The sequence below is a fragment of the Dipodomys spectabilis genome, unplaced genomic scaffold, assembly GCF_019054845.1.
Source record: "Dipodomys spectabilis isolate Male_0828 unplaced genomic scaffold, ASM1905484v1 ptg000098l, whole genome shotgun sequence".
Taxonomy (NCBI): domain Eukaryota; kingdom Metazoa; phylum Chordata; class Mammalia; order Rodentia; family Heteromyidae; genus Dipodomys; species Dipodomys spectabilis.
This window is the reverse complement of record NW_024870775.1, coordinates 19,397,291-19,420,898: the sequence shown is the minus strand read 5'-3', so window position 1 is coordinate 19,420,898 and position 23,608 is coordinate 19,397,291. Positions and strand designations below refer to the sequence as shown.

The 23,608-nt window shown below is 39.6% G+C and overlaps 1 protein-coding gene across 2 annotated transcripts in view; it reads right to left on the bottom strand.

The window, feature by feature from the left end:
* The window catches only part of Kdm4c (lysine demethylase 4C), a 309,906-nt gene that overhangs the window by 203,075 nt on the left and 83,223 nt on the right, over window positions 1–23,608 (bottom strand). For both annotated transcript variants that reach the window (XM_042686652.1, XM_042686655.1), the window contains exons 7-8: window positions 17,360–17,463; window positions 10,695–10,832 (exon numbers count right to left, since the gene is read on the bottom strand). In XM_042686652.1, coding sequence (XP_042542586.1) covers window positions 10,695–10,832; window positions 17,360–17,463 — 242 coding nt within the window. The remainder of the gene's footprint in view (window positions 1–10,694; window positions 10,833–17,359; window positions 17,464–23,608) is intronic.

Sequence of the window (23,608 nt, the reverse complement as noted above, 5' to 3'; positions counted from 1 at the left end):
TTCTGGATTGTTTTTTTGCTTATGGGTGCGGAGTAATCGAACCCAGGGCCTCAAGCACGCAAGGCAAGCGCTTTACCACTGAGCCAACTTCCCAGCCCTCAATGGCTTTTCTGTATGCGAATAACGAGAAGAGCCCAGCTGAAAGCAGGAATAGCCCCACCAAAAAAGCAAAAAACAAAACCTAGAAGTTAACTAAAGAACGGAAAGACCTCTATGATGAAAACTTTAAAAACATGAAAAAAGGAAATTAAAGCAGAACTAAGGACGTGGGAAAACCTCCCATGCTTCTGGATTGGGAGGATTAACATCATGAAAGTGGCAAAACTGCCAAAGGCTATCTACCAATTCAATGTGATACCTATCAATATCCCAACCTCATTCTTCAAGGAAATAGAAGAAATCCAAAAATTCATATGGAAAAATAAGAGACCCCAAATAGCAAAAACAATGCTTAGCAGAAAGAACAGTGCTGGAGGAATATCAATACCAAATTTCAAACCCTACTACAAAGCCATAGGAATCAAAACAGCTTGGTACTGGTTACAAGAACAAATCTGGGAACCAATGGAATAGAACTGTATACCCAGAAATGAACCCACAGACCTATAGTCACCTAATCTTTGATAAAGGAGCTAAAAAAAATAGAATGGAAAAAGGACAGCCTCTTCAATAAATGGTGCTGGCAAAATTGGTTTAACACCTGTAGGAAACTAAAGCTAGATCCTTATAAATCACCCTGCACCAGAATCAATTCCAAATGGATCAAAACCCTCGAAGTCAAAGCAGACACCCTAAAACATTATAAAAATGAATAGACGAAACTTTAGGGCTCCTTGGCACAGGCCCAAATTTTCTTAATAGAGATCCAGATCAAGAACAAATCAAAGAAAGGTTGGACAAATGGGCTTGCATGAAATTGCAGAGCTTCTGCATGGCAAAGGACATAGCTAGCATGGTCAATAGAAAGCCCACAGATTGGGAGAAGTTCTTCATTAGCCATACAACCAACAAGGATCTCATATCTAAAATATACTTAGAACTCAAAAAATTCCATCCCCCAAAAATAAATCCTCAAAGAAACAACCACCTGATTAATAAGTGGGCTAAGGACTTAGAGAAATTTCTCTGAAGAGGAAATAAGAATGGCCAATAGACACATGAAAACATGCTCAACTTCTCTAGCCATAAAAGAAATGCAAATCAAAACAAAGTTGAGATTCCACCTTATCCCAGTTAGAATGGCTATAATCAAGAAATCTAATAACAACAGATACTGAAGGGAATGTCGCCAAAAGGGAACCCTACTGCATTGTTGGTACGAGTATAAACTTGTTCAACCACTTTGGAAAGTAGTATGGACACTCCTCAAGAGACGACACAACAATCCCACTTTTGGGCATTTACCCAAAGGATCACAAACAAGACTATACTAAAGCTACCAGCACAACTATGTTTATCACAGCATTATTCAGCACAGCTAAGATATGGAACCAAACCAGATGCCCCTCAGTAGATGAATGGATCAAGAAAATGTGATACACACACGTGATACACACACACACACACACACACACACACACACACACACACACACACACATTAGAATTCTATGCCTCCATCAGAAAGAATGGCACCACCCCATTTGTTAGGAAATGGAAATACTTGGAAAAAATCATATTAAGTGAAGTAAGTCAGGCCCAAAGAAATGTAGGTCCCATGGTTTCCCTTATTTGCAATAACTAGTATATGTCTAGGACAAGCCAAAAGGTCAAAGCTATGTACATATGACCATATAAGATGATGCTAAGTGAAATGAACCTCAAGACAGGGACACAAGAGGTTTTATCCTTCTTGCTGTTCTTATTAATGTACTTATAAGGTACTATGGGATTTTTTTTGTTCCTTTTGTATGTTCTTCCCCCACGGTATAACCCCTATTTTCACTGCATTTGATTCTAATGCCCTGCATCCTGTATATACATTTTTCTAATTTGGGGAGGGGAAGGGAAATGACACAATGCTTAAATAAGGATACAGGTTGACCCATGTAACAATGAGATGTACAAGGCACTATGTTGAAAATGAACCTTACAGCTTACAGGGGAGGGGGAGGCAGAGAAGTTGGGGAAGTGGGGAGGGAAGGGAAATTTAAAAAAAATAATAGGAAGGGAGGGGGAACAGGGCAAAGAGAGAGCAGTAAAAGGGATTAATCTGATCAATGTACAATGCATGCATATGTGAAATACTATAGTGAAACCCTTTGAATAAAAATAAATGTTTAGGGCTGGGAAGGTGGCTCAGTGGTAGAGCGCTTGCCTTGCATGCATGAGGCCCTGGGTTCAATTCCTCAGCACCACATAAGAAAAAAGCCAGAAGTGGCACTGTGGCTCAAGTGGTAGAGTGCTAGCCTTGAGCTGAAGAGCTGAGGGACAGCGTCCAGGCCCAGAGTTCAGGCCCCACGACCGGCCAAAAAAATAAAATGTTTATCACGTAAAAAAAAAAAAAAGTGGGCTGGGAAGTTGGCTCAGTGGTAGAGCGCTTGCCTTGCATGCCTGAGGCCCTGGGTTCGATTCCTCAGCACCACATAAGCAAAAAGAAAAAAGCCGGAAGTGATGCTGTGGCTCAAGTGGTAGAGCGCTAGCCTTGAGCTGAAGAGCTGAGGGACAGCGCCCAGGCCCAGAGTTCAGGCCCCACAACCGGACACAAAAAAAAAAAAAAGTAGCTTGCATTTTCTGTCCTTCATACTGTGAGAACAGAGAAACTTCTATTACTACTATATGATTTGGGGATTAAAATATAACCTAAAGATTCATTTTAAAATGATTCCTGAGTGTTTTAATGGTGAGTACCCAAGACTAAAGACATTATGGAAGAATGCCATTTGATTTAAGAAACTAAATTTAATTTTAGAGAGAACTGAAATATAAAATAGAATCCATATCCTAACACTTATATGTTAGACAGTTTAATCATTAAAATACAGGAAAATCAATTTCAAAATCTTGCATTATCTCTTACATATGCATTATCTTTTTACATTTGAGGTTTAGGCGTCAGAATGACTTAAAATTAGGAAAGAAATGCTCCTTGAGCTTGTAAAAGGACATTATCAGCTCTGCAGAGAAATTCTTCTTCTTTCTGACATATCATGTTAATATGATACCACTCAAAATAAAATGAATGCAAAATAAAAGATAGCCATTTTGGTGTTGCCAACTATTACATCTTCCCTCTCGAGAAACACCATTATTTAACCTGCCACAAAAGTCTCACACTGTATCCACTGTAATAAATACACTGCTTCTGATGGTGCCGGCGAAAGATGACTGTCCCCAAGACAATGATTCCTTTTTACCCAAGAAAATCAGTACAGTAAATAACTTTTCCTCCCTTAGAGACAATCCTAATGCTTGAGGCTGCCGCAACACAAAAACAAAATATCTTCACAAATGTCTCCAAACAGTCAGGCTGAAAATCTAAGCCAAAGTTTCATTTAACAGCCTGTCAGTTTTTTGATGTGAAGCTAATGAATGCAGTGGCAAACAAATCCATCAAACCCAACATCAAAACAACTGCACTTCATCCCTCCACACGGAAAAATGAAATACAACCTGTGGGCCAACTCTTTGATCCAGCCCAGCCACGAAGCAGACCAGTGAGTGCCACCGCAGCAGCTGCACACAAGTAATCATGGACTCCATTTCTCACTGAAGGAATACTCCAGAAACAGGAAGCAGTCATCTCAAATAAGCCCAGTTCAATTGCTTCAGTGACTTCAATTGCTTTGTAACCTGTTACATATTTTCCTATCTCTACCAGAAAAAAATAAAATCATTGAACTTCAGGTTCTGATGTTCAAGGCACTAACAATTTTTTTTTTTGGGGGGGGGGGGGGTCGGTCGTGGGGCTTGAACTCTGGGCCTACGTGCTGTCCATGCTGTCCATCAGCTCTTCAGCTCAAGGCTAGCGCTCTCCAATTGGAGCCACTATGCCACTTCTGGTTTTCTGAGTGGTTTATTGGAGATAAGAGTCGCAAGCCTGGCAGCACTAACAATTCTTAAAACAAGTAACTGGATAGGATGTATCACTAATACTACAACTCTGCACACTCAAGTTTATCACAAGCTCTCACATTCTTCACGAAGGTTCCATGAAGACAATGTGCCCTTCTCTGTACAAATGTCCAGAACAGGACCTCTGGGTACCTCCCAACCAAAGCCCTGTCTAAATCCGCAGAAAAAGGGACACAAGGCTACCTGGACCAATAATTTTCCATGATAATCTTACCACAGATTAGACTTTTTAGGTTGGTTAGTTCCAGATAAAGAGGCCAATTTGTGCTTACAACAGATTTGACTATGCTACATTTTGTAAGACAATGCAAAAAAAAAAAACAAAGAAAGAAAAGAAAAGAAAGGAAAACTGAATGGTCCTCATTGAGAAGGACAGGAAGAAAAAGGATAATTGTATGGACCTAAGACAATAAACTGAGATTATGGGTGGGTTTTTTTTTTTTGGAATAAAGAATGAGCAAGCTGGGTGCTGGTGGCTCATGCCTGTAATCCTAGCTACTCAGGAGGCTGAGATCTGAGGATCATAGTTCAAAGCCAGTCTGGGCAAGAAAGTCCATGAGACTCCTATCTCCAATAAACCACCAGAAAACCCAAAGTGGTGCTGTGGTTCAAGTGGTAGAGCACTAGCCTTGAGCCAAAGAGCTGAGGGACAGCACCCAGGCCCAGAGTTCAAAACCCACGACTAACCAAAAAAAAAAAAAAAAAAAAGAATGAGCAAACTAAGACTTAGTGAGTAAATATCCTCCCATGCCTATCTCTCTTTTACTTGATCTTCTCCAGTCTACATACATTCAAGTCTTTGCAAGATATGAGACCATGAAAAGAGCCATCTGAATTCAGAGACTAAAACATGGGCACCATTTTTAGTTTAGCATATCAAATCTACAATATATTATTTTGGAGGAAGCACTGAGCTTGGCACAACTACTACAATGGAAATTCTAATTTAATAGTAATTCTAATTTAATTGTAGTAGATCGATCTCAAAAGCATAGGTTTCTTAAATATGATGTCTCACTATGTAAGATTTCATTAAACCTACAGACATCCCTTCTCCATTCCTATACAGTGACACCAGCAGATCTAATTCTAATCTAATTGTAGCAAATCTTTTTTAATAAGTTTTTTTGGAGGGGGGGTCTGGTCGTGGGGCCTGAACTCTGGGCCTGGGCGCTGTCCCTCAGCTCTTGAGCTCAAGGCTAGCCCTCTACCACTTGAAGCACAGCACCACTTCCGGCTTTTTTCTTTTTGCTTATGTGGTGCTGAGGAATCGAACCCAGGGCCTCAGGCATGCAAGGCAAGCACTCTACCACTGAGCCACCTTCCCAGTCCCTTAGTAAGTTTTTTATTGTGAAAATACTGTACAAAGGAGGGGTTACAGTTACAAGAGCAAGGTAATGAGTACATTTCTTATCAAACATTGTTGCCTCCTCCTTTGTTTTTCCCCTACCATCTTTGCTTTTCCCCTACCATCCGTAGCAAATCTTAAGAATAGAGGTTTCCTGAATAAATATGATATCTCAATATGTAAGAATGATTTCATTTGAAACCTACAGACGTCCCTTCTCCATTCCTAAACAGTGACTCTACCGCAAATCATAAACCATAGCCAGAATTTAAGAGGTCAAGGAGAAAGGAACCAGCCCTTGAACATTTACAGAACCAAACCTACTCTGACCTCTCTTCTCATGGACAAGTAGGTTATCACTCAGATGAGGGCTTCTCAGAACATACTTGGTGCCAGATACCTAGTAGACAAGCATAGTCTTAGTAAATGGAGCCCTGTACTCATCTACTATTTTGATGAATAACCAAAGCCTATTTGCTTATGAGAAAAAAAATCTGCTGTCAAAGAAAATGAGGTCATCTTTTCCAAACCCAGTTATTTTTTCATTAAAAGCAGCCTATCACAGAGACTATTCTGAAGAACCAAATTAGGAATTTTAAGTTGTAATAAAGTGAACTTTCAGATTGTGTAGAGAACTGAATTATATCCATGTGTGAAAAATGCATATAGTCCCCATATTCTGGACCACATGCATCAAATAATGTGCCACAGAGATACTTTATCAGGCACTTGTTACACAATCAAGTCAATTACATGTGGCAGGTATAGCAGCATGCCTCCACACCATACCTTAGCTATGAAAAAGTACTAGTAGTTTTATAATAATTATTTTTAAAAGCATAACTCATTATCACTTGCAATTACTTTTTTATTACGATTTAGATACACTGAAAAACCAAACAATTAAGAGAAGTCAATAAATATGGAAAATCCCAATACTAAGTTTATTACCACAATTAATAATTAATCCATACATCTCATTAGTCCTGAGCAAAATACATAAATCTGTGCACAACACACTATTTTTCAATGATCAAAAACTTCCACCTTGTGATCCTTCCTGTTTGCAAGACACCCCGAAATTCTATTTATACATGGATCTCAAGGGCCAGTGATTTTGCGTGAAAACTGGGAAGCCCTCATCCATCATCCAATGACAGAGATTGGCGAGCCATCCAGGAATTGAATCTTACAATTTGCACCCTTCTCTAAGGCATTTACAATCAAATTCATGGGAAATGTCTCTAGCTAAAGTATAGCTTCTAACAAAGTAACCTGAGCAACATTCTTTTAAGATGACATAGCTTACTTACAGAAAACACAAACTAAATTAGAAGCTGGTAGTAAGCTCAAAAAAAAGTAGTCAGCTCCCTTCTACTACCTCCTTTTAGGTGTTAAAATTATAAGAACAGGCAAATAAGCCAGGCACTAGTATCCAACACTTGTAATCCTAGCTACTCAAAAGATAAGTTCCAGAGGATCATGGCAAACAAGTCTGCTAGCTTCTATCGACAAATAACCATCAAAAGTTAGGACTGGAAAAATGGCTCATAGAAAAGCACCAGCCAGTAAGTGAGCAGAGGAAGTATCAGTTGCTAAGTTCAAACCTAGTACTGCAAAGGGAGATAGGGAGGGAGGGAGGGAAGGGGCAGGGAGGGAGGGGAGAAATAAATAGGGCACATAAAGAAGCTATCTCGTCTCTGCCCTCTCCTTTGAAAAGGTAAAAAGTTATTAACTCTTTATAACTGGGTAGATATAAAAATGATAAGAAAAAATGAGAAAAGGAAGACTTAAAACTTAGCTATTATCCCTGTGTTTTTGTAAGAACTAGATCTCACCTCCATGTTCTAGAATAAACAGCGCCCACTTTACTAACCCAAAACAATCATCTCAGGATTAGAGTGTATTCTTCCATCTCAGAAAATATAAGGGCTATAGACAGAAATCAACATTTTGAATCTTTAACTCCTATTCCCCCTGTGGGGAGCAGGAAACATTTCATCCATTTATTTTTATTTCTCCCTATTTAAATAAATGTGGCTCAAATGGTAGAGTGCCAGTCTTGAGCTGAAGAGTTAAGGGACAGCACCAAGGCCCAGAGTTCAAGCCCCACAACTAAGATACACACACACACACACACACACACACACACACACACACACACACACACACACACACACACACACACACACACACACACACACACACACACACACACACACAGAGCTACCAAAATCTGGAAGAAAATAGTGCCACACCACACTATAATCAAAAGAACTTATTAAATAAGTTTGTCAATAACATTAATATTGAGGATATAATTTAAGTATGCTCAGGATATTTTAATGAAACATTTGAAACTATTTGTATACAGTGGTACATTACTCAAAGTAGATTCTTAATATACCACCATATTATTTATTAGTTGGTACTCTGTGTAGCCAGATGCTTCCTTCTCCCTCAACCGCTCAAATCCTAATCCCAGAAATCAATGAGCATGCTATCTTGCATGAAAAAAGGAGTCACATATTGCTTTCAGTGAAATGGAATAGACTTCCAGATGCGACCTTTAAAGGCCCTTGCTAACAACAAAAAAAAGAGGAAATTAAGAAAGTGAATTCAGCAAGCAACCTGAATGAGTAAGTTCAGGGATTCTTTCCCAAGTATTCAGTAATGAATGCAGTCCTCCAAACCCTAATTTTTGACTGGTGAAACCAAAATTGAGTCTACTGGACTAACTATGAGATGATAAGATCAATTTAAACCATTCAGTTCATGGTATTCTGCTACAGCAGCAACAAACAACATGTACACATACCTTGGTCAAAAAGCAGAAAGAAGTAGAAACACACACACACCAATTCAAGTTGTGTTTTAAATTTTTTAAATTCGCTGGCTCAAACCGCATTACACCCTGAATAAATATTAGGCACTTACTAAGATAAAACACATAGGTTGGGAATGTGGCTTAGTGGTAGAGGGCTTGCCTAGCATGCATGAAGCCCTGGGTTCAATTCCTCAGTACCACATAAAACAGAAAAGGCCGGTAGTGGTGCTGTGGCTAAAGTGGTTAGAATGCAAAAGAACTTGAGCAAAAGCAGCTCAGGGACAGTCCACAGGCCCTGAGTTCAAGCCCCAGGACTGGCACAAAAGAAAAAAAAAAAAAACATTGTTTACTAAACTGAAATGACTAAATATTCACATTCCTAAGTTTTTTACCTTTACAGGATGTTTTCGAGGTAAATGACTTTTCCTGATGTTATCTAGCTACAGCATTGAAATGGGGCCTACAATCCCCACCTTCTCCACTACAGTGCACCACTTCTTGACAACACAATCTTGATGGGTTCCTGTCAGCCAAGGTTCCAAGGAAGATGCCTCTGCCTCTGCCTCTGCCTCTCCTTGGTCCCACTCTTATCACTACTGTGATTCCACACAGAAACCTAGAAACACAATCCCACATTCCAGCCCTCCCTGCTATTGAAATATCCTACTTCGGTCAGGACCACGAGTTCATTCTAAATACATAGTAAACGGGGGGGGGGGGGGGGGGGGGGGGGGGGAGGCTGGGAAGGGAGGTGAAGGGTAAACAAAGGAGGAGGCTGCAATGCTTGGTAAGAAATGTATGCATTTTCCTGCCCATGTAATTGTAACCCCTCTGTACAGTATGTTCTCAAATAAAATAAAATAAAATTTAAAAAAATAAATAAATAAATAAATACATAGTAAACATTCATCAAACATTTTTTTCTGGTGACCTTCAATAGCTATGATAGCTTACTTATTATGCCAATGATTAAGAATCATAAAAAAAAAAAAATTTAGGGCTGGGAAGGTGGCTCAGTGGTAGAGTGCTTGCCTTGCATGCTTGAGGCCCTGGGTTTGATTCCTCAGCACCACATAAGCAGAAAAAAAAAGCCGGAAGTGGCATTGTGGCTCAAGTGGTAGAGCAATAGCCTTGAGCTGAAGAGCTAAGGGACAGTGTCCAGGCCCAGAGTTCAGGGCCCACAACCGGACCCAAAAAATAAACATAAAAAAATATTAAAAAAATCTTTAGAATCTCATGACTGGCACTGCTTCAATGAAGATACAAGCATTTACATTTCTGCAAAAGCAATGCAGTTGCTGGCCAAGGCACATATATTGAGCTTTCTAATGTTTTTATTATAACATATATGTATATGTTACAATAAAATGTATAAAACATTTGTATAATATGTATATTATGTATAATGGAAAGAATTATTTCATTTCTGTTCCTTTCTAAAGTACCCTTCATAAATAGGAATTACTAAGAGTGGCAAAAGTCTTATAATAGCAGGGTCTTCTATCAATAATTCAGTCAAATGTTTCCTGGGTTACCAGAAAGCAATAATTTTTCTCAAATATACATGTAGATTAAGCCTGGAGTCATCTTCCATAACCACCCAAATATTTTACATACAAGTTTTACCTGTAGAGCCAATGATATTCAGTTGTACCTTAAAGAAGTGAAGGTAAGGTCACATAAACTTTTATTATTTTTCACTGAATCTACATCAACTTTAGATACTCTGGAAAATGTAGTTTCACTAAGAAGCTGCACTCTGTCCCCCTGCAGCCTTGTCTTAAAAACCACAGGAAAGGAAGCAAATCTAATAGGAACCACCATTGCTTTGAAGATGTCCACTGTTTAACACCACAGGGAAAAGCAATTAAATTTAATAGAAGTTCTTATTTGTGGATAAAAATACACAGTATGTGAACTAAATTAAATACACCGGGCAAGAAATATAGAATTTTGTATCAAATATAACAGGAAAATAGAAATGTGTTCTACATTATTACTTTCTGCACTGAGGACAATTTTAGTCATTTCTTTTTATCCTCCTTCAACTTCTTGTTAAAACTTTACCAGTCACTTCCTTCTGTGAATTGTTGTTTTCTAAGCTATGAACTGAATGAACAAGAAGTGATCCAGGCCTACCTAACATAGAGTCATTAGAAAATCATGCAGAAAAGCAACTGGTTGCCATAAGAGAAAGTAAACACCCATTGCATGAAATTACCTATCAGGGTAAACTGTCCCATAATAATCTCAAAACAGGAAAGCATGTCTACAAGTAGCAACTCAGCCTATGTAAAATAAAAATATCTAGTCTGAAAAACTATTATAGTGAGAGGCACACAGTGTGAATGATATAAAAACATAAATGCCTCAATGATTTAGTTTTTCTACTATAATAACAAAAATATACATTTAATTTATGCTTTATTTTTGAGATATAACTTACCAATTTAGCAACTTTTCCATAGTCAATCCATCTGACAGTAGCAAAATTTGTGGACTCTGCACAGTTGAAACCATGATTGAAACCAGCATGGTAGCCATATGGAAAAGTGATCATGAATTCCCCAGCCTCCTGGGTTATCTGCAGGGCAGAATACAGGTAATATTCTCCAGCAATAAGCCTTGCCAAATTGTGAATACAATTAATATATTTCCATACAAAGAAAACAAAGCAACATGTTATATCAAAAATATTTTAAGCCGGGCGCTGGTGGCTCACACCTGTAATCCTAGCTACTCAGGAGGCTGAGATCTGAGGATCGCGGTTCAAAGCCAGCCCGGGCAGGAGAGACCGTGAGACTCCTATCTCCAATAAACCACCAGAAAACCAGAAGTGGCGCTGTAGCTCAAGTGGTAGAGCGCTCGCCTTGAGCTGAAGAGCTGAGGGACAGCGCTCAGGCCCAGAGTTCAAGCCCCATGACCGACCAAAAAAAATATATATGTATATTTTAATATGTAAGAATTTCCCCAAAATTCTGTACTAACCCACTGGCAGTAGAGATTTTTTTTTTTTTTTGCTTTTGTTTTTGTGCTGGTACTGAGGATTGAACTCAGTACTCTCACTTGGGGGGAAGGGAGAAACAGTCCTGGTGCTTGAACTCAGGGTCTAAGCACTATCCCTGAGCCTCTATGTTCTCAAGACTAGCACTCTACCACTTGAGCCAGAGCACCACTTCAGCCTTTACTGAGTAGTTTATTAGAGATAAGAGTCTCATAGACTTTCCTGCACAGGCTGGCTTTGAACTGCGATCCTCAGATCTCAGCCTCCTGAGTAGCTAGGATTATAGGTATGTGCCACCAGTGCCCAGCTTCAATTGGCATTTTTGCTCAGTTAGGGCTCTACTTCTTGAGCAACCAGTGCTCAACTTCATTAATAGTGGTTTTTCAGGGAACTTTGAAAAGAATTTTGTAAACAGGATGGGACCTTCTGATACTTTAGTTCAACCATTCGACTACACTCAAAGATATATTTTATTTGAGAAGGCATTCAAATTAATTTCATATTGGCTATCAACATACATATTTTAATACTTTAACAATTTGCATTACTTGGTTTATGTATAAAAGGCATCACAACTGGCATAAGTGAGATTAGAGCTATAGAAATATTGACAATGCATGCTACACAACCTGTAATGTGAATTCTTTTCTTGTTCTTTTTTCTTTTTTTTTTTTTGGGGGGGGGGAGGGGGCAGTCGTGGGGCTTAAACTCTGAGCCTGGACGCTGGCCCTCACTCTTCAGCTCAAGGTGAGCGTTCTACCACTTGAGCCTCAGCACCACTTCCTGTTTTCTGGTGGTTTACCGGAGATAAGAGTCTCACAGACTTCCCTACGAGGACTAGCTTTGAACCATGATCCTCAGATCTCAGCCTTCTGAGTAGCTAGGATTACAGGCATGAGCCAACAGCTCCCGGCTTAGTGTAAATTCTTATTTGTAAAGTTGATAGCATTCATTCATTATTCCTTTGTAAAACTTGGAGAACATTCAATTAACTGCATTCCATTTAACATGTGAACTTCTGTTCAAGGAATTCTTCAAATATATGTATGCATGTCAGTGTGTTTATGAATATAATGAAAATAACTTGAATAAATATGTCTGAAGTCTAAAGGAAATATGAAAAACATATTTATTCTATTGCTACTTTATTAGAATGAAGATGTTTCTCTATAATCATCAAGCCAAAAAATGCCATGAATTATAGAAAAAAAGCCAAAAAAGTAATGCTATTTCTTTGTTAGAAATTAACTAAATTACAAATCTATTGCCCTCAAGTAGAGTGATCTAATCGTCATTTTCCATTATTTAATATAATGCTGCATGTATCTAACCCTCAACCCCAAGAGAGTTCTCTGAATTCTTTAAATTGACATAAAGTACTATCATCAATATGCAAAGAATTTGGACAATGAAGAAAACTTCCTAATAGATTTCTACAATACTTAATTCATGTTATTGGTTCACATTCAGAGCTATTATTTTCTACTAGTTTCTTAAGTAAAATAAAAGTTTAAAGCCATACTTATTTGTTTTGTGTATGTTTCTTGAGAAAGAGACTATGTAGTTCACACTGGTGTCAAACTCATTATGTGTTCCAGAATGGCCTCAAATTTTTCTTTTTTTTGGGGGGGGGGGGGCGGGGAAGGTCAGTCATGGGGCTTGAACTCTGGGCCTGGGCACTGTCCTCAGCTCTTCAGCTCAAGGCTAGTGCTCTACTACTTGAGCCTCAGTACCACTTCCAGCTTTTTTTCTGTTTATGTCAAACCCAGGGCCTCATACATGCTAGGCAAGCACTCTACCAAAGCTACCTTCCCAGCCCCAAAAGGCCTCAAATTTATCATCCTTCTTCCTCAGAATCTCAAGTGCTGGGATTTCAGGTATGTACCACCATGCTCAGCTAAATGTACACTTTTAATTATTCTGACTAAAAAGAAAATTTTCCATTTTCTTTGAGATATAATACATATTACACAATATGCAACATTCAGTTATGTACAGTTTGGTAAGAATAGAACAGTGTATTTTATTAGAAGGCTAATAGTCATTTCAAATCACAAAAGAAGTTGTGGAAGTGCATGTAATCTATAAGCATTATTTTTCATAAGAATATATATGAATTGTGCAATTGATTAAAGGAAGGAGGCGGGGAAAGTGTACTAGCTACATGCTCTGCCCTTAGAGGGACATGGCTGTGTTTAAGGGGAAGAACATGCTGCAAAGTAACATATTATGAGAGAGCACTCTATATACATTTTCTCTTTTCTTTCTCACAATAACTCTATCAAACAGTGATATAGTGATATTATCCACATTTTACAGATGAAGAAAATAAAGCTCAGAACACTTATGAGCTACAAACCAAGAATAAATCAGAAACCCAACAATTCTGCGTCACATAACCTTTCTCCAAAGACTAACCAATCCTAAAATTACTGCTAGTACCTAAACCATCCCTAACCTATGGAGAACTATCTATCCTAGAAGACAATAGTCCACTACTTCTGTCATGTAGATACAGGTTTTCCTAACATTGCATTTTAATACTGTGGCTCTTCTAAGTAGAGTAGTTCATGAAGCTAACACTAACGGCCTCAAAGCACTCGGTGGGGTTATAGATGTAACACAGTGGTAGGGCACTTGTCTAGCATGTGTAAGGCCCTGGCTTCCATCCATTCTCTTCCTCACAGATGTTGGGGAGGAGGGGACATAAGGGGAGGCAGAGATACAGGAAGAGAGATGATACAATGGTGCATCTGAATCTCACAAAAGCTTGCTGCTCAGAAGTGTCTGCAGCTAGGCGCCAGTGGCTCACGCCTGTAATCCTAGCTACTCAGGAGGCTGAGATCTGAGGATCACTGTTCAAAGCCAGCCCGGGCAGGAAAGTCCATGAGACTCTATCTCCAATAAACCACCAGAAAACCAGAAGTGGCGCTGTGGCTCAAGCGGTAAAGCACTCGCCTTGAGCTGAAGAGCGCAGGGACAGCGCCCAAACCCAGAGTTCAAGCCCCACAACTGACAAAAAAAAAAGTGTCTGCAGGTGCAGCAAAGCCCCTATGTGGCAGTGGCCCCACTACAGACACGGCCTCTGCCCTCTACACTTGATGGTGTGTGCCTGCCACCAGCAGAGGCCATTCCACAGTGAAATGGCTACAAGTATATGAGTAAAAAGCATGCTCATTACAGGGACAGTGTGTCTCGTGCATGACTGCACACAAACATTTTGTCAGGGCATAGGAGACTGCCTCAAGCTGAAGGATTATCAGGACTTAGGAAAATCCAACTTTGAGCAAAGCCTTCCTACCAAAATAAGGCCCCATGAAGACCTAAGGCCCTGAAGATAGATTTAGTCATGTGCAAAAAATGCTTCTAAGGGGGACTGGGAAGGTGGCTCAGTGGTAGAACACTTGCCTTGCATGCATGAGGCCCTGGGTTCGATTCCTCAGTACCACATGAGCAAAAAGAAAAAAGCTGGAAGTGGCGCTGTGGCTCAAGTGGTAGAGCACTAGCCTTGAGCTGAAGAGCTGAGGGACAGCCCCTAGGCCCAGAGTTCAGGCCCCACGACCGGACCCCCCCCCAAAAAAAAAAAAAAATGCTTTTAAGGTAGAAAACAGCAAGGATGCTGGGAAGAAAAATCAAATGAAAAATAGAAAGAGGACTCTTTTCCAATGTTACTCCAAATAGCTATGGGTTTATTCCTCCTGAGACTTAGACTGTGCTTTAATTTATCTGCTCAAAAGTTTTTCTCAGGGGCTGGGAAGGTGGTTCAGTGGTAGAGTTGCTTGCCTTGCATTCATGAGGCCCTGGGTTCGATTCCTCAGCACCACATAAGCAGAAAAAGCCAGAAGTGGCACTGTGGCTCCAGTGGTTGAGTGCTAGCCTTGAGCTGAAGAGCTGAGGGACAGTGCCCAGGCCCAGAGTTCAGGCCCCATGACTGGCAAAAAAAAAAAAAAAAGTTTTTCTCAGTTCAGCTTCTTCACATAAAAATCTCCAAGCTTGCCAGGCACGGATGGCTCACGCCTATAATCCTAGTTACTTAGAAGGCTGAGATCTGAGGATCATGGTTCAAAGCCAACCAGGGCACTCTGTGAGACTCTTATCTCCAATAAACCACTAGAAAAACAGGAAGTGGTACTGTGGCTCAAGTGGTAGAACTCTCGCCCTGAGCTGAAGAGCGTAGGGATAGCACCCAAACCCAAAGTTCAAGCCCTACAACTGAGAAAAAAAAAAAAGTTCAAGCTCTGTTATAATTTTGACCCAATACCTACTACAGGCATAGAAACAAGGCCTCTAGGGCTGGGAAGGTGGCTCAGTGGTAGAGCGCTTGCCTTGCATGCCTGAGGCCTTGGGTTCGATTCCTCAGCACCACATAAGCAAAAAGAAAAAAGCCAGAAGTGGTGCTGTGGCTCAAGTGGTAGAGTGCTAGCCTTGAGCTGAAGAGCTGAGGGACAGCGCCCAGGCCCAGAGTTCAGGCCCCATGACCAGACCCAAAAAAAAACAAAAAACAAGGCCTCTAGTATCTACTAAGTTTTAAAGGACTTAATACTGCTTCAGAACTTAATATTAAATCTGAAACGCTCTATACCTGATTATCAAATTATCAGACAATTTTAGCCATAATGTATTACATCAAATGTGTTTAGAAGCAACTCAGCCATACTGTAATCATTAATTCTAACCATTCTGCTAATAGTAATTGCTCCAAATTCCTTTTCAAAAGTAGAACAAGGAGCCAGGCACTGGTTGCCTGTAATCATACTCAAGAGGCTGAGATTTGAGGACTGCAGTTCAAAGCCAGCCTGGGCAGGAAAGTCCATTAGACTCTTATCTCCAATTAACCACTTAAAACCCAGAACTGGATTTTTGGCTCAAAGTGGTAGAGCACTAGCCTTGAGCAAAAGAGCTCAGGGATAGTGTCCAGGCTCTGAGTTCAAGCCCACAACTGACAAAAAAAAAGATCAAAGATACATACCTACTCTTGGCCAAGTACATAGGGAGATAAGGAGACAGACAGAAAAATAGACAGACATACAGACAGAAAGATAATAAATAGGTAACCTTATATAGAATTCCTTATATGGTTAGACATAAAACATGAATCAAGCTAAGAAACTAGTGAGGAGGAAAGAGAAGAATGGAAAAAGAAAGAAGGTGAGTAACTGTAATTCATGTCAAGTATACATGAGGATAACATGCAGAAACTCAATGAAAACTGTTGATCATTGGGGGAAGGCAGTGAGGGACCAGAAATAGATGTTAAGTGGGTAAACACTAGCACTAGGGGATTATATTTGCAGTGGAGGACAAAGGACATTGAATACTGTTGGCATGGGTTATTTGCAACTATGAAAACAAGGGCAAGGAGTGTGACAGAGGGTGAGATTGACTAGAATAGAGTGCAATCATGTGAAGACATAACAGTGACCTCCCCCTCCAAATAAAACAAGCCAATTTTAAAAAATAGACCAGAGCCGGGCGCTGGTGGCTCACGCCTATAATCCTAGCTACTCAGGAGGCTGAGATCTGAGGATCAGGGTTCAAAGCCAGCCCAGGCAGGAGAGACCGTGAGACTCCTATCTCCAATAAACCACCAGAAAACCGGAAGTGGCGCTGTAGCTCAAGTGGTAGAGCGCTCGCCTTGAGCTGAAGAGCTGAGGGACAGCACCCAGGCCCAGAGTTCAAGCCCCATGACCGACCAAAAAAAAAAAAAAATAGACCAGATAAAGTATACACTCATATAAAAGACTTTAATACAGGACCAAGCCCTGGTGGCTCACACTTCTGATCCTAGCTACTCAGGAAGCTCAGATCTGAGGATCCTGGTTCCAAACCAGCCCAGGCAGGAAAGTCCGTGAAACTCTGATCTCAAATTAACCACCAGAAAACCAGAAGTGGTGCTGTGGCTCAAGTCTGAAGAGCTGAGGACAGTGCCCAGGCCCAGAGATCACGACCCACGACTGACCCCCCCACCCAAAAAAAAAACTTGAATTTCTCTGTTTGCATCCTAAAAAACCTAAAGTTAAAGATGCATTATTCCATATAAAAGTCTTATTAAATACAAATTAAACAAATGAATAGAATCAATTTGTGAAAAAGTAACACCAACATACCTTGTCAAAGGGAATTCCATACTTTTTCAATACAGAAGGAGAAATCAATGTCATCTTGTGGCGAAGAAACGCATCACAACCTTGGGAGCTGCTTGGGAAAAATCCTAAAGGAGACAAGAAATCAAAGAAACATTATGTCAAATGAAATGAAATGTCGATCTTTTTTCATATATTCAAGGTCCTATATTCTCACAGAATTGCAGTTTTATTATCTATAGACCAACTCCATCAACCAAAACCTTCTTACTAAAACAATCTGTCAGAAATCTTAAAAATTAACTGGGTACTGATGGATCATATCTGGATAAAATCTAGAAGATCATGATTCAAGGCCAGCCCTGACAGAAAAACTAAGTTTCATCTCCAAAATAAAATAGCAAAAAGCAGAGTTGGCAGCATGACTCAAGTGGTAGAGTATCAATCTAGCAAGTATGAGTGCTTGAATTCAGACCCCAATACTACAAGCAAAAAAGAAAATTAAGGAATCCTTATTTATATCAACAAAATTAAACTATATATCAAGATTTACCAATAATTGTCTCTATAATATAAATTTAATAAGCCTCAGAAATCATTTTGGATTTGAAACACATTTGTATTCAATGTGACTGTATAAAACATCAAAGCAAGTTATGTGAGTCTCTCACTGGGGACTCCAGAAACTGATGGTTCTAGAAGCACACACACTGCACCCTACATATAACACATGAAGCAGTTTCCCAACTTTCTTTGCTTCTCATCTCTTTCAAACCAACTCCTACTGGCTTTTAATATTCTATAGCACAGAAGGATAACAGTGGATGGCAACATTTAATTGAATATCTGAAAATAGTTAATAGTCAGGATTTTTAATGTCTCAAATATAAAGAACAATGTATTCTGGAGTGAAGTCATATCAACTGTCCTTACTTAAACAATATTAATTATACACATATATTGAAATGTCACATAGTATCTTAGAAGATATACAATTATCATGAATTGATTAAAAATAAAAAATAGAGCCTGATGCCAGTGGCTCACATCAATAATCTTACTTAGAAGGATGATATCTGAGGATCAAGGTTCAAAAGCCAGCCCAAACAGGAAAGTCTATTAGACCCTTATCTCCAATTAAACACCCAAAAAAGCCACAAGTAGATCACTAACCTTGAACAAAAGAAGCTCAGGTAAATAGTGCTCAGTGCCCCAGGACTGGCACAAAAATTAAATACACACATACACACATATACACATACATACATATACACACAGACACACACACATGGTTGTTGTCTTTTTTTTAAGCCATGGTTACTAATTTCCAGAAAGATCCTTCTGGCTACTACCCATGTAATATTGGCAATGTACCTCAGGATCCTGAGAGAAGTATTTTTGAGGATTACAGTAGGAAGCTGACCTGCAGCAACTTTCCTTTAGTGTATTAGACATGAGGATATGGTCACTTTCTCCATCACCGGTTTCAACTATACAACTCTGTCAGAGGTAGGCTCTTAGTACTCTCCTTCAGGAAGAAAATTAAAACAAGCATGCCTAAAGTTCTGCTTGTCCCTTCCTTAATGGGTAGGGAGACAACCTCACTGGAGATGGTGGACAAACATGACACAGTGAGGAGAGACAGACAAGTCAGTGGAGAAACCCAGGAAAACACTATAGATGAGGACAGGGGAAAAGCACAGATGCTGCTGGGGAAGGGAAAGCTGGAAATGGCACATGTTTTACTCTGTGTTGTCTACACACAACTGACTCAAACACAACTACTCTGGTGAAGAATCACCAGAGCTCACTAACTAATCATGAGTCATCTTCATCTGGTATAGCATTTCCCAGGAATATTTTAGTAAGTTTAAAAGCTTTAATTGATATCACCCTGGGGTAGTTAAGGCAGCAGCTCACAGTGAGGGGGAGGGGGGAGGGGGGAGGGGGAAGGGAGAGGAGAATAGAGGAGAGAGGAGGAGAGGGGAGAGGGGAAGGGAGGGGAGAGGGGAGGGGAGGGGAGAGGGAGAGGGAGGGGGAGAGGGAGAGAAAAGAAAGAAAGAAAGAAAGAAAGAAAGAAAGAAAGAAAGAAAGAAAGAAAGAAAGAAAGAAAGAAAGGAAGAAAGAAAGAAAGAAAGAAAGAAAGAAAGAAAGAAAGAAAGAAAGAAGGAAGGAAGGAAGGAAGGGAGAAAGAAAGAAAGAAAGAAAGAAAGAAAGAAAGAAAGAAAGAAAGAAAGAAAGAAAGAAAGAAAAGAAAGAAAGAAGAAAGAAAGAAAGAAAGAAGGAAGGAAAGAAAAAGGAAGGAAGGAAGGAAGGAAGGAAGGAAGGAAGGAAGGAAGGAAGGAAGGAAGGAAGGAAGGGAGAAAGAAAGAAAGAAAGAAAGAAAGAAAGAAAGAAAGAAAGAAAGAAAGAAAGAAGAGAAAGAAAGAAAGAAAGAAAGAAAGAAAGAAAAGAAAGAGGAAGGAAGGAAGGAAGGGAGAAAGAAAGAAAGAAAGGGAGGGAGGGAGGGAGGGAGGGAGGGAGGGAGGGAGGGAGGGAGGGAAGAAAGAAGGAAGGAAAGGGCAAATGAGGTACAAAGAATCATTGTATTTAAAACAGAGAGAGAGAGAGAAAAGGGAAATATTCTGTACTACAATATTCCACAGGAATAAAAATGTGGTTTTGCCCTATGTGATAATCTGACACCGCCCTCTGCTTGTGGCTAATAGTCATAATACAGGGGGGGGAGGGGAACTTTAATAGAGAAAAGCTGCCACACTGATATAAAGGTAATAAGATACACAATAGATACACAATAATATCCTATCTGACACATAGAGAGGGTAAGGCAGTCCTGGGCAGTTCCCAAATGCACAACCCATGGAAATACTTAAATACTACAACTCAAGTGTATCTATCAAACCTTTCAAGTCAGCAACTTTATGCAGCACTAAACGAATTAAGTTTTAAATTAAAATCAATGAAGACAGAGGAGTCTATTTAATTTTCCTTTGATATGGATTTGTAATCAGGACCTGAACAATGTGGTGACTGGTCATAAGTTAATTTAAATTGGAAAATCACCAAAGGAAGGTAATTTGCAGTATATTATTAAGAACTTCACAATGGTTCAAAATTATATTCACATGTTGTGAGAATTATATTTTACATTATCCTGAAAAACACCTCATAGTCAGCACAAGCTGGTTATTGTTGTTTTTGTTTGTTTTTTGGGGGGTCCGGTCGTGGGGCCTGAACTCTGGGCCTGGGGGCTGTCCTTCAGCTCTTCAGCTCAAGGCTATGGCTCTACCACGTGAGCCACAGCGCCACTTCCAGCTTTTTTCTTTTTGCTTATGTGGTGCTGAAAAATCGAGCCCAGGGCCTCAGGCATGCAAGGCAAGCGCTCTACCACCTTCCCAGCCCTGGGATTTTTTTTGGTGCCAGTCCTGGGGCTTGAACTTAGATCCTAGGCATGGTCCCTGAGCTTTTGTACTCAAGGCTAGAGCTCTACCACTTAATCCACAGCTCCACTTCTGGCTTTTGGTGCTTAGAGAAACGAGTCTCACAGAATTTCCTATCCAAGCTGTCTTAGAACCACAATCCTTAGATTTCAGAAACTCCTAATTAGCTAGAATTACAGGTGTGTGCCACCAGTGCCAGGCTCAAAGTCTTAAATTCATTTTGTATTAAAATATCTTTAGGGCTACATGGTAATATAGCAAGGTCATATAACCATAATGCTATTTGACATAAAAAATAATTTTTAAAGACTTTGTCCCATCAATTTAAAAAATTACTGTTTTACATAACAAATGAAAAATAGCTTTGTAGCGACTCATATCAAGAACAATAGATCTCACAGGGGAAAAAAGCTAACTAAATATTATACTTGACACCATCAGAATATTTTTTTTTGGGGGGGGGGGTCGGTCCTGGGGCCTGAACTCTGGGCCTGGGTGCTGTCCCTCAGCTCTTCAGCTCAAGGCTAGTGCTCTACCACTTGAGCCACAGCACCACTTCAGCTTTTTTCCTTTTGCTTATGTGGTGCTGAGGAATTGAACCCAGGGCCTCAGGCATGCAAGGCAAGCGCTCTACCACTGAGCCAACTTCGCAGCCCCATCAGAATATTCTATGTCACCAGTTAGAGACATCTCAGCATCTGTGGAAATCGCTGCAAGGAAGTATAATAAACATGCTCTTCTGAATTCATTTATGTATAAGCAGTTTAGTTTCTTGATAGTCTCATTATTTTGGAAAACTTTTTTTATTTTGAGAAATTTTATTCGAAAAGCCAAATCTAAAGACTCATCATGAAATGGAATTCAGCAGTTCATATTTAAATTAAAATCTATTAGAATGAGTAGTACTTAACATAGTTAAAAAAAAAAAATCAAGTAACAATTACCAAACAAGAATTATTTAGGGGTTGGGAAGGTGGCTCAGTGGTAGAACACTTGCCTTGCATGCATGAGGCCCTGGGTTCAATTCCTCAGCACCACATAAGCAAAAAGAAAAAAAAGCCGGAAGTGGCGCTGTGGCTCAAGTGGTAGAGCGCTAGCCTTGAGCTGAAGAGCTGAGGGACAGCACCAGGCCCAGAGTTCAGGCCCCACGACTGGACCAAAAATAAATAAATAAATAAAATGAAATAAAATAAAAATCCAAACAAAAAAAAAGAATTATTTATACACTGAGGTAGGCAAGGATGTGAAGGAAGCCGATATAATTATAGCACAAAAAAGGAAAATTATTTATACAAGTAAGATGACAATGCAATACTTACCTCAGAGGTACTAAATTAGTTCTATGAAAAATGAAAAATGGAAACATACATCTATGGCCTGGTGTCTTTTTTTAACTTCCTCAGAGAAGAAAGCAAATTCTCCGATAGAACATCTCTTTTGTTTCCACATCCTTGCCAGAAATGGGAGAAAGTGGTTTGAAGTATTCATTTCCTTCTTGATTTAGAAAACTGTATCAATAGCTTTTTATAAACAACCAGAGCAATGGATTTAATCCTTCAGTACATTTTCAAAGGGAGCTAACAGTTTGGTCAGTCTTCACATAGCCAATCAACTAACTGCATCCTCCACATTCATCTGGGTTACTAGACCTCAGTCCATATTGATCCACCTCACCCCAGATAGAATGGCCACCACCAAGAAAACTATTAATAACAGATGCTGTTGGTGGGAATGTAAATTTGCTCAACCACTCTGGAAAGCAGTATGGAGGTTCCTCAAAAGACTAAACATAGGGCTTCCCTATGACCCAGCAATCCTACTCCTGGGCATTTACTCAAATGATCACAAACCACCCTGCACTAATGGCACTAGCAAAACCATGTTCATTGCAGCACTGTTTACCACAGCTAAGATACAGAATCAACTCGGATGCCCCTCAGTGAATAAATGGGTCAAGAAAATGTGGACTATACACACAATGGAATTCTATGCTTCCTTAAGAAAGAGTGATGGAAATGGAAATGGAAAGACTTGGAAACACAGGCTGTATTATTTCCCTCATTTGTAATAACTAGAATGTGTCTATAAATCTACAAGTAAATCCAATGGATAGTAAAAGACAAGTAATTACATTTGGACATGATTAAACAGCACTCTAAACATTCACACAATGAGAACAAAGGAGGATGTTCTTAGGAGAGGATCACAGTGGCTCAATAGCTATGTGCATATAACCATTCAAAATGTTGCTTATCAAAATGAACTCCAAGAAACAGAAACAAGAGGTTTTTATTTTATTGTTTGCAGTTATTTGTTTTCATTTCATTTTGTTCCTTATTTTATTCCCTTTTGTTACTGTTTCTGATTTCTGTACCCATTGTCTTCTATATAAGTTTATCTGATTTGGGGAAGAGGGGCGTCAGGAAGGGAAAAGGTGAAGAAAATGAGGAAGGGGATAACACTGTTCAATATGAAATGCACTTGGTACCTAACTTATGTAACTGTGACCCCTTTTTCTATCACCTTTACAATAAAATTTAAATTTAAAAAATACTGTCAATTAAAATAGAGGGGGGAAAAGCCCTAGCTACCATACGTAGATTACTTCTATGGGAAATGCTTTCAGATACAGATACACTGATTTGCATGTGAAATTTCTTAGTGAGCTTTATGTATGAACCAATGAGCTACCTTATGTGAGATGAAGACTGAAAACTTTAATCTTCATCCCTACATAAGAGGCTGACATGAGAATTTCACACTCCCACTGGCATCTCTGGGTTTCCTACAGTTACTGTGTTGGTTTATACAGGAACGCATAGATTATCTCTAC